The following is a 12696-nucleotide window of genomic DNA, read 5'->3' on the forward strand; positions in this document are numbered from 1 at the left end:
GAGAAATCTGTAAGAAGTACAAACACATGGAGGCTAAACAATACACTACTTAATAGCAAAGAGATCACTGAAGAAATCAAAGAGGAAATCAAAAAATACCTATAAACAAATGACAATGAAAACACAACGACCCAAAACCTATGGTATGCAGCAAAAGCAGTTCTAAGAGGGAAATTCATAGCTATACAAGCCTACCTCAAGAAACAGGAAACATCTCAAATAAACAACCTAACCTAACACCTAAAGCAATGAGAGAAAGAAGAACAAAAAACCCCAAAGTTAGCAGAAGGAAATAGAGAACAGGTCAGAAATTAAATGAAGGAAATGATAGCAAAGATCAATAAAACTAAAAGCTGGTTCTTTGAGAAGATAAAATTGATAAACCATTAGCCAGACTCATCAAGAAAAAAAGGGAGAAGACTCAAATCAATAGAATTAGAAATGAAAAAGGAGAAGCAACAACTGACACTGCAGAAATACAAAGGATCATGACAGATTACTACAAGCAACTATATGCCAATAAAATGGGCATCCAGGAAAAAATGGACAAATTCTTAGAAATGCATAACCTTCCGAGACTGAACCAGAAAGAAATAGAAAATATGAACAGATTAATCACAAGCACTGAAATTGAAACTGTGATTAAAAATCTTCCAACAAAAGCCCAGGACCAGATGGCTTCACAGGCGAATTCTATCAAACATTTAGAGAAGAGCTAACACCTATCCTCAAACTCTTCCAAAATATAGCAGAGGGAGGAACACTCCCAAACTCATTCTGCGAGGCCACCATCACTCTGACACCGAAACAAAGATGTCACAAAGAGAGAAAACTACAGGCCAATATCACTGATGAACAGAGATGCAAAAATCCTCAACAAAATACTGGCAAACAGAATCCAACAGCACATTAAAAGGATCATACACTATGATCAAGTGGGGTTTTTCCCAGGAATGCAAGGATTCTTCAGTATACGCAAATCAGTCAATGTGATAAACCATATTAACAAATCGAAGGAGAAAAACCATAGGATCATCTCGATAGATGCAGAAAAATAGAATAGAATGCATTCAACACCCATTCATGATAAAAACCCTGCAGAAAGTAGGCATAGAGGGAACTTACCTCAACATAATAAAGGCCATATATGACAAACCCACAGCCAACATCATCCTCAATGGTGAAAAACTGAAACCATTTCCACTAAGATCAGGAAAAAGACAAGATTGCCCACTCTCACCACTAGTATTCAACATAGTTTTGGAAGTTTTAGCCACAGCAATCAGAGAAGAAAAAGAAATAAAAGGAATCCAAATCGGAAAAGAAGAAGTAAAGCTGTCACTGTTTGCAGATGACATGATACTATACATAGAGAATCCTAAAGATTGCTACCAGAAAACTACTAGAGCTAATCAATGAATTTGGTAAAGTAGTAGGATGCAAAATTAATGCACAGAAATCTCTTGCATTCCTATACAGTAATGATGAAAAATCTGAAAGTGAAATTAAGAAAACACTCCCATTTACCACTGCAACAGAAAGAAGAAAATATCTAGGAATAAACCTACCTAAGGAGACAAAAGACCTGTATGCAGATAATTATAAGACACTGATGAAAGAAATTAAAGATGATACAAATAGATGGAGAGATATACCATGTTCTTGGATGGGAAGAATCAGCATTGTGAAAATGACTCTACTACCCAAGGCAATCTACAGATTCAATGCAATCCCTATTAAACTACCAGTGTCATTTTTCACAGAACTAGAACAAAAAATTTCACAATTTGTATGGAAACACAAAAGACCCCGAATAGCCAAAGCAATCTTGAGAAAGAAAAACGGAGCTGCAGGAATCAGGCTCCCTGACTTCAGACTATACTACAAAGCTACAGTAATCAAGACAGTATGGTACTGGCACAAAAACAGAAATATAGATCAATGGAACAGGATAGAAAGCCCAGAGATAAACCCACACACATATGGTCACCTTATCTTTGATAAAGGAGGCAAGAATATACAGTGGAGAAAAGACAGCCTCTTCAATAAGTGGTGCTGGGAACACTGGACAGCTCTATGTAAAAGAATGAAATTAGAACACTCCCTAACACCATACACAAAAATAAACTCAAAATGGATTAAAGACCTAAATGTAAGGCCAGACACCGTCAAACTCTTAGAGGAAAACATAGGCAGGACACTCTATGACATAAATCACAGCAAGATCCTTTTTGACCCATGTCCTAGACAAATGGAAATAAAAACAAAAATAAACAAGTGGGACCTAATGAAACTTAAAAGCTTTTGCACAGCAAAGGAAACCATAAACAAGATGAAAAGACAACCCTCAGAATGGGAGAAAATATTTGCAAATGAAGCAACTGACAAAGGATTAATCTCCAAAACATACAAGCAACTCATGCAGCTCAATATCAAAAAAACAAACAACCCAATCCAAAAATGGGCAGAAGGCCTAAACAGACATTTCTCCAAAGAAGATATACAGATTCCCAACAAACACATGAAAGAATGCTCAACATCATTAATCATTAGAGAAATGCAAATCAAAACTACAATGAGATACCATCTCACACCGGTCAGAATGGCCATCATCAAAAAATCTACAAACAATAAATGCTAAAGAGGGTGTGGAGAAAAGGGAACTCTCTTGCAGTGTTGGTGGGAATGTAAATTGATACAGCCATTATGGAGAACAGTATGGAGGTTCCTTAAAAAACTAAAAATAGAATTACCATAGGACACAGCAATCCCACTACTGGGCATATACCCTGAGAAAACCTGGACATATATACACTACCAATAATTCAAAAAGAGTCATGTACCAAAATGTTCATTGCAGCTCTGTTTACAATAGCCAGGACATGGAAGCAACCTAAGTGTCTATCAACAGATGAATGGATAAAGATGATATGGCACATATATACAATGGAATATTACTCAGTCATAAAAAGGAATGAAACTGAGTTATTTGTAGTGAGGTGGATGGACCTAGAGACTGTCATACAGTGAAGTAAGTCAGAAAGAGAAAAACAAATACCATATGCTAACACATATATATGGAATGTAAAATAAAAAAAAGAGAGAAAATGGTCAGAAGAACCTAGGGGCAAGACGGGAATAAAGACGCAGACCTACTAGAGAATGGACTTGAGGATACAGGGAGAGGGAAGGGTAAGCTGGGACAAAGTGCGAGAGTGGCATGGACATATATACACTACCAAACGTAAAATAGATAGCTAGTGGGAAGCAGCCGCATAGCACAGGGAGATCAGCTCAGTGCTTTGTGACCACCAGAGGGGTGGGATAGGGAGGGTGGGAGGGAGAGAGATGCAAGAGGGAAGAGATATGTATATGTATAACTGATTCACCTTGTTATAAAGCAGAAACTGACACACCATTGTAAAGCAATTATACTCTAATAAAGATGTTAAAAAAATTACATTAAAAAAAATAAAGCCCATCATATTACATGCATTTGTTGTTTCTCTCACTGCTCTCTTGGCAATATGCCTTTTGTTTTCCAAGGATCATCTTTCTGCTAGGATTTTGTCTCTCTTTTCTCCACTCCATGTCGCACAGCTTCTAGACAGCCATGACTTACTATTCTACATGATCTCAACTGCTGGAACTCTAGTCTGGATCAAGACACTAAGCCTTTAATTTTACCTAAGTGGGGATCGCTCAGATAGGTTTATTAACAAGAAGATAATCACTAGAAACTATGAAGGGTTCAAGGAGAACCAGTTATACCAAACTAACTCTGCTTCCCTTTCCCACATGGTGCGATCACTAGTTTGACAGATCAGATAAAGCCGTGGATTCTATATACCATGTCTTTAGCAAATTGGAAAATTAAGTCCTTTCATTCTATCACTGTAGAACTGAAGAAGTGTAAGTTATCTCTTAGGTGGATCTGTATTTGACTGAAGAACATATTAGAGTAGTACCGATTTACTGATTGATGTAAAGCTTTAGGGAGGCCTTTAGTGTGAGCTCTGTACTTAAAACTGCTGAACAGAAAAGAATCATAAAGAATTTGAATGTCGCTATGGAAGACACATGTTTACTCCAAATGAGCAAGATACAAAACAGAAAAAGACTGAAATGAACAAGATATAACTTAAGAAAGATGGTGATGGAAATCAAGTTAGCAGTTATCCTTGGGAAGATAATAAAATACAGGAAGCATGAGGGGGCATCTGGGGTGCTGGTCATGTTTGGGTGATTGATACGGGAGTGTGTTCACTTTGTAAAAATTCACTGAGCTTTACACTTATGCTTGATGTACTTTCCAGTACAGTCGAACTCTGTTTTATCAGAATTATACAATCTGTGGTTCTAATTAGTGTGTGTTTGTGTGTTAGTGATGGTGGTTTATGTAAATTGAGTCACATCTAAAACTATATAACGAATTACAGTGGGATTCTATAGCATTTAGATTTCTTGTAAGTTTTTAGATATTTTACTGTCCAATACGGACTTCCCTGATGATGTACATCATCAAAATTGGCTACCAGCCTATAATATGGCCATGTATTTCCTTTAACATTACTCAGTGGAGGTAGAAAAGCAAATGAGATGAACAGGGCTGAGCAACTTATTATTATGTTAACACAGAATATGGGCATTTTATGAAGTTGTAAGATTTATTCAGTGTGTCCTCTTTTAGCCATACATGTATGAAAGAAATATTCTCTCAACATTGCCAACATTTATTCATATTTTCTTGGAAGCAAATATACGGTTGACATTCATTAAGCGTTTGTAAGTCTTCTCAAAGCCAAACATCTGCTTGGCATCCAACGTGTTCACAAACTTCTTTCTTTAAAGGAATGTCTGTTGAGCATTTATTAGCTTCATTTGTGCTTTATGACTACCCTTTAAGTAGAACATTTATTTAGACAAATCCTTAAAGTTTAAGACAATCCCAAAAGATTCAAGAAGCGGATCTGTCTTGACCCTTTACTTAACATTCTCAGGCTAAGACAGAAAGTATTCAAGGTGTCCCTTTAGACACCTTATTGGAGGGCCCCTCGATCGGATTCAGGTGAAAGGTTTTGCCTGGAATGCCACTCCCGAGTGAGGACACTCACTGAAGTCAAGTGTTTTCTTATGCACTATGGGGAAAAGGGCCTAAAAGGGGGTTAAACTTTGATTAGAGATGTTGCAAGTAGGGAAAAATGCTTACTTCAATTTCACTTCTGCTTTTCAGAAGACATGAGTACATAAATTATGTAGGAGAACGGTGATTACTAGACAGTCTAAAAGCTTGGAGGCTCTAGGCCAATTTTCAACCAACTGTCACAGAACATAAGTTTCAAAATATGTTTAAGCTAAACTGACAACTACAGAAAAAATGTAAGGTTCTTTGAAAGGCTGGCTTATGTGAACTGACGAGGATCTCTGAAACCACATGCTATTCAACACACAGCGATACTCCACTGCAACGTTCCCACTCTCTTCTGGAGGGAATATTAAAAGAGGTAGAACAGATGCTTCCCTGAATTAAGCAGATCCAAGCAGTAGACAGACTCTTCCCAGCACAGAGTGGCCAAAAGAAGTAGGGTTCATCCAAAAACTGAAAGGGCTAGGAGAGGTCCCCTGGCCTAGTAGCTCTCAAGCTGGAAGAAGCTAACCCAGGAAGGGTGCCTGTGTGCATGGGTTTCCCACCTTTCTATGCCAGAGAAGCTCCAATCTTAACTGCTGTAGACATCCATTCTCCCTGGAATATTTGAATCACTGCTATATGCTAAGCTCTTCATTTTACAGGTCACAAAACCAAGGCCAGAGTGATTCCATTAGGTATCCAAAGTGCTAGAGCAGCAAAGCTAGAACAAGCATTTCATAAATCCCCAGCTAAGGTGCCCTTCTATCAATTATACAACCTGTAAGACCTTAGGGCATAAAATACTGGCAGCTGAGGTGAGAAAGTATTTATCTGGTACAGTTAGTCTGTAGAATAGCTCTTGATCTTAGCTGTGTACACAAATCTCCATGAGTCCTGGAGCAAGCCTTTTCCCCCTCTACCTGTCCAAGGAGTTCCAGGGAGTCTGTGAAATCCCTGAAGTGGTACATTCAATTTAACATGTCTGTGTAAAATTCGTCCATAGCTTTCATTTGTTCTTCAAAAGTATCTGTGATCACACCAAATGGTAAAAATCAGTGTACCTGAAGAAGGGACTAGGAAAACTTACCAGAAAGTCCTTTAACATGACATGCATGTTTACTATTAAACTACTCAGGTTATACAGGTAAATTCGCACAGTGGTACAAAAACTGCACAGTACCTATGAAAATACAGTACTGGGTAGACTGATAAAAACAGATTTTATTTTACTTCTTGGATTTTACATAATTGAAAAAATTATTTGATGTATAACATGCAACCTTCACTCTGTAAACCAAAACCAGCACGCCAAAGCCCTGAATAATTTGGGGGCCAGGGGATTATTTCTGTCTCTGAGTATTCCCTTTAGAAACTGATGGTGAGTAAGAGATGTCATGACAACTGACAGAGAACAACTGTTTCTTTCAATTCAACTGTAGACTCTTCAGGGAAAACGCTCATCTTTATAACTCTGTCAATTAGGCAAACACTAAAAACTGCCTCCTGCCCTTCATGCTGATAATGTCAGGGAAGACAAGTGGCTGATGTAATCCTGAAGATGGAGCTAATGTCCAGAGCCTCATTATCCATTAAGGGAGGCTTTCCCCCTACTTCCACTCTAGCAAAGGAAGAGCAAGATGCTGAATTATCTTCATGTGTGGACTGACAAGAAATAAACTGTCGTTTTGAGGGAAAAACCTAGAAAGCCAGCATGAACATAAACTAATTTGAGAAACAGTGCCCTACTGTATTTTGAAATAATATTCAGTATTTATCCAGAGGGTTTCTTATAATGGAGTAAAATAGAGAATTTCCTGAGGCTAGGAGATTACAATCATCTGAGAAACAAGGAGTAAGAATGCGTGCATTTAACTGCAAAGAAGGATATGCAGAACTGCCCACCTATTCCTCACAGTGAGGAATCATCATGGAAATTATGCTTCAAGGTCAGTAAGCTAAATGACAAGAAGATGGTCTGTGCCAATGGTTTAAATGTCAAGCGGCACCGGGCCAAGAAGGTGCACAGATATAAATCGGGCAGTGGCACTGATGTAATTATGGGCTTAGACGAATTCTCAAAGCCAGACCGGAAGCTGAACCACAGTCTTTGGGGAAAAGAGAGAATATGAAGGTAATTAGAGGAAAAAAGCAGAGGAAAGTTTTTTACTTTTAAAAAAAACCCTAAAACTCTAAATAAAACTCAATGTCTGCAGAGGGACCTTCATGGTCCTCAAACATGCATAAAACAGGATGGAGGGAGGAAGGGGCCACCCACATCTTTATAAGCTCAGTGTCAGAGCAGAGCTGCACGTGCACGGCAGTGTGTGTCCCTCCCAGGGGCCTGGGACCTGGAGGGGTGCTGAGGTCCGTGTGACTTGTGAGCATCCAGAACGAGGATCTCAGGAGGGAATTTCACAAGCACAGAACATATTTTTTTCCTCCCTGGACTCTGCTTTCTAGTTTTTCTCTCCCTCTGCTATTGTTTAATTTTGTGGTTCGACTTTCTGAAGGATGGTGGGAGGTACCGTGTTAAGCAATGCTCTAGGAATGAGGCTCAGCGGCGATGAAATCGGCCTCCCACGTCTTTCAAACCAACTGTGAGTCTGCTTAAAACACAAGGCAGACACAAATACGAAGGAGAGCAGGCAGGACGTCCTGTTCATCCTTGTATGTGCAGCATCTCTCCCCAGCACACAGTCGGCACAGAACGGATGCAGGCTCAAGGGAACCCGTCATTTTATCTAAACAGCTCTGTGGTCCGTTCTGTTTCTGAATAGGAGCCAACAGCCGTATCACTTAATGTGCTTTTGAGCAATCTTTTGTTGATCCTTGTGCCTCCGTTAATGAAAGTGATTAAACAACCAAGTCTGGCACAAAATTATCCTGATGGGAGAGCATCAGAGTTGAACATTACTAAGACCTGGTCAAAAGATTTACAAAGGAACGAAGAAACATCACTGGAAAAGCAGATATTAAAAAATCATGAGTATCCTCATGCTTTTAATTTTTATTTATTTATTTTTAACATCTTTGTTGGAGTATAATTGCTTTACAATGTTGTGTTAGTTTCTACTGTAGAACAAAGTGAATCAGCTATATGCGTACGTATATCCCCATATCCCCTCCCTCTTCTTATGCTTTTTAAATAAGACAGTCAAGAAAATAATTTCCAATTTTTTCTTCATGGTTAAGCAGAGTCTGATTATTACTAATACTAGATATCTGTACACTGTATTGCCTAAAAGCTTTATAGTAACAGTATTTATTAATACATGCCACAGAGAAGAAAAATTAAATGAAATAATTAGATTCCTAGGAATAATAAGCAACTCTCTTAATGCTCTGAGTATAATATAATTTTATAGGCTGAAATGACATTTATCAAGGATATTTATTAAGTATGGTTTAAACTATATTTCACAAAAAAAACCACACTGAAATTTAGGAAATACCTATAAGGCACGGCTTATAAGTTTGGAGACAGTATCATATACAGGATATTTAAGTAAATAAAGCCTGGACGAAAGAAAGTTTTAAAAAGCAGATGATTCTTTTATTCATAAATATATTTTAAGAGAAAAAATAAAGTTTTACAAATAAAGTTTGTAAAACAAATAAAGTTTGCCAATAGTACAGTTTTAAAGATAATGTTAAAAGCACAGATTCTGAGAAATTCTCCAGAAGCCCTGCTAGTATTTCATCTCGCATGAAGAGAAAGCAATTTGAGAAACTGCTACCCAACGCCTAGTCTGACCAGCTGGTAAGATTCAGTAAGTGGGTGGCAAAGAGGAAAATCCTTGCATTTCATGGTGACCAGAGGGGAAGAGACTGGGCATAGTCATAAATATACTTTAAATTTTAGGAAGACTTTGTTAAAACAATTTAGTCAAAGACATGAGGAAGATTCTTTGACAAGAAGTTCAGGAAGGATTGGAGCTAAATAGTTCACAAAAATACAATTCTATGGAGTAGGCCTTGATACCTCAAAACAGATTTTAATTTAGGATATAGGCAATATTATAAATTAGAGGGCAGAAGATTATATGGTCAATAAACAGCCTTCAGAAAAATGCTCAGCTATTTGGAAAATGATTCAGTTAGTGTCTCCCATCATGCATTCCCCCAAATAAGTCCAAGCAACAGAATAAAAGATTTAAGTGTAGAAAACAGAACCTTTAGAGAAGCAACCCTGGATGGAAATGCAGGTAGATAAACACAGAATGGCAAGAAACCTGCCAACTGAAATTATGAACAATAATCATTAATGATTGTCAGGACTCACTTTCAAAACTCTGCTAATAAATGCTATCCCAGTTTGTGAACCCTGAGTGAATGAATTAATAAATAAATAACCTGACATTTATGGATTCTGGATAAAATAACTTCAAGGAACTTTAAAAATCAAGAACTTAGGATCCAGTTGCTCATTACTGAAATCTGACAATACCATGGAGAACTTACCTGCAGCAAATAACAGCTTTGCACGACAAAGCTAAGTCCAGAAAATACTGCCGTACTCCAAAAGTTAAGGCATACTTGAGAGTTTTCCCATCAATTATAAGAGCAAAGTCATTCTCCTTCCGAAGAGCATCACCAAGGGTAGTGCAGTGACGACTGAGAGTTTCCCTTGTTCCCTGTAAAATTAAACGAAAGATGCCCTCAACATTTACTCCCATTTGTTCTACCAAGGTTGTTCAGCAACTACTTTTAGTTATTTTTAGTGCTTTTTATGTTTCAAATTGCTTTCACATACCTCTACGCATCTGATTCTCACGAAAGCCCCTCAGAGAAGACTGGACAAACATTGTCAGAAAAAGTGAGTGACTCCCTTAAAGCCATACCCTGTTCCTAGCACGGTTGGGACTTGACTACACATCACCCATTCCCCTGCCATCTTTGCTCATTATTCCAACCACACGGTCACAATCTTCTTAAAATACTTTCAGTACATTATCTTGTTAAAGCATAACAACGTTGAACTAGTCAAAATTGCTTAGCTATGAATCAAGGGGAAAAGTTGGGGAATATAATTTAAATAATTTATGGGTATTCTTTCAGAAGCTGTCAATGCGACTGAAACTTAATTCTCAAGAGGAGGAAATGTAGTATCTGTAATCTCTTGCCACTTCATGAATTGGCGTCTATAACTTTAATCGTGATTTCATGATGCTGTATTTCAGCTGGGGATGGTGACATGTGGCCTAGTAATCTTGACGGATTGAATAAAAGAACCCCTTCCATCAATGAAGAGTTCATTTTCAGGCACAATAAAAACCTTTAGTGTCAAGGAAGGCTTTGTTCACCTCAGCTATATAGAGAGGTTGTATTTGTTTCCCTCTGTTAAGAACTATTGCTTTCCCAGCTCTTCAAAGGGAAAAAATTTCAAGATACTTAATTTTTCTCCCTAGATCCTGTAGACTTTTCCTATAACCTGATAGGGACAGCTTCTTATTTCAACGGAGCCCTAACATTATGAAGACACAGAACACGGGCTCTGCGCAAGGAAATGTAAGGAACAATCATTTTCCTATTAGAGTTTTGTTCTGAGTGCTAGTATCTGAGCCCGCAGTTATTTATACAATAAATTTAACAAATCTATGTTTATATAATAAAATATACCTATAGTAAAAAATAATACATAATAGTTTTTGTTATATTCAAAGGAGATATAATTATTGTTCCAATTTAAGACTGTGGTACAGTTATTTGAGTTATCTTCACAAAGAGGGAAGCAAAGACAGAGGTAATTAAAATTTTATATTGGGGATTTTTGAAGGTGTTTCTACATTAGTATTTCAAATGTGGTTCACACTATGTTCTGGAATTTCAGGATCTGTTTATCGAAATAACAGAACAATGTTGTACCGTAAAGTAAGCATGCCCAACCCTCCGAACGCTGGCACTTCATTTAACACTTCCCCTGTTCCTTGTTACACACAGTGACATGAAGGACCGCCATACAGCAGCATTCTTTGCAAAATTTTCTGTTCACACTTTACATCGGGGGGAAAGAGATGTTTTAATTTACAGGCCTCACACTCCTCTTTCCTACTGGAAATTTTTGGCCCAAGAGAATTTTAAGAAAAGGAGGTAAAAAGTGTCAGCAAGATTCTGCAAGCAAATTTATCAATGACTATCCATAGCAGATTCCCCTGGATTGTCTTAAAAGCAAATTCCCATAGATGAAATGAACAAACAAGCAGATTAATACACAGATAAAAAATGAAAATAAAATAAAACAATATTTAGCATATACCGCACACCAGTCACGGTTCTCAGGGCTACACACGCAGATACAGTACTTCAGTTAACACTTACTACAACCCTGTGCAGGAGGCACAGCTATTGTCCCCATTCTGCAGATGATAAGCATGAGGCTTAGAGTTTAATTTCCTCGCCCCAAAACACATGGCTACTAAGTAGAGAACCCAAACTCAGAATTAAATTTCTGTCCTAGCTAGTCATTCTCTACATTATCCAGCAAAACCAAAACCAACAGTACCAGGCATAGCAAATCGTAAGTGAAATCCCCATACCATTTCCCCTGTTGTTTCCCTAGAGCCCTCATCACCTGTCTCTCATCTTGTCTTTACCACCAACAGAGCCTTCTCTTTACAAAACAAACTTGAAACACAAATGAGTCTCTTCTTGCTCTAAAATTCTTCAATGGCTTCTACTGCTTGCATGATAAAGTCTAAAATCCAAGTCCAGCTAACTTTCGTTCGCTTTTCTCTTCACAACCTTGACTCCTTTATTCCCTCTCTCTGGACCACCCTTTCCTCCTGAGATATTCCACTATCTTTGAAACCAAGCTGTCCTCCCAAGCCCTCCCAGGCTCACTCCATGCTATCATGTGTAATTCACTCTATGCTAGCAAGACCCTCAGTTCCTTGAGGGGAGAGACAATGTTTAATGTGGTTCCCAGCCACAAACAGTGCCTGTAATTACAGATGCTCGGGAAAGACATATTTATGCAATGAGAGCACTGATAAATTTTGATTTCACCCCACTGGAAGCACTCCATTTCCCCTCTATTATCACTTCTGATTTGAGAGAGAGAGAGACAGTCTTCTCCTTCATGCTCTTTAATTTTCTAGAGAATAATAGGGATTATTACTTCAAAAGTCTTTCAAACCAAGGCACTGTCCACTGAAATGAATGTGTGTGTACCTGTGTATTTATTTGCTTGCCTGCCTATCTACCTATCTACTTACCTACCCATCCATCTATCCACCCATCCATCCATCCGCTACTCTGTTTTTTTAAGTTTTGCCCAAGCCACTCCTGATCTGAAAACCTAAATGAAACCTGAGATGTACCTCAAGAAGACTTCAAATTTCTTTATAGATCAGCTGCAAAGCAAGACTCAAAGTCAAGTAAACCCCTGGCTGTGCAAGCCCCTCATGATCCAGCCTGTTCGACACAGTCCTGTGTGCCCCACTCTCCCTTCTTCTGAGGGCGTTCCCTAACATCTTAAAATGTACTGAGAACTTATTTGTGGCGTCAGCATCCCTGGGTTTCCTGGGTGATTATCACAGACCTGCAGCAAATCAAACAGTGTCAGGAGA

At 38.2% G+C, this 12696-nt stretch overlaps 1 protein-coding gene across 15 annotated transcripts in view; it reads right to left on the reverse strand.

The window, feature by feature from the left end:
* Positions 1-12696, reverse strand: part of ATP8A1 (ATPase phospholipid transporting 8A1) — a 241088-nt gene that overhangs the window by 72608 nt on the left and 155784 nt on the right. For all 15 annotated transcript variants that reach the window (XR_016393271.1, XM_089911849.1, XM_089911844.1 and 12 more), the window contains one exon: positions 9590-9762. Coding sequence is in view for 14 of the 15 variants with exons in the window: in XM_089911849.1 (XP_089767975.1) it covers positions 9590-9762 (173 nt within the window). In the remaining variant the exon portion in view is untranslated. The remainder of the gene's footprint in view (positions 1-9589; positions 9763-12696) is intronic.

Source organism: Delphinapterus leucas, chromosome 5, assembly GCF_059928025.1.
Source record: "Delphinapterus leucas isolate spDelLeu-1000000601 "Yukka" chromosome 5, BTC_Dleu_Yukka2, whole genome shotgun sequence".
Lineage (NCBI taxonomy): Eukaryota > Metazoa > Chordata > Mammalia > Artiodactyla > Monodontidae > Delphinapterus > Delphinapterus leucas.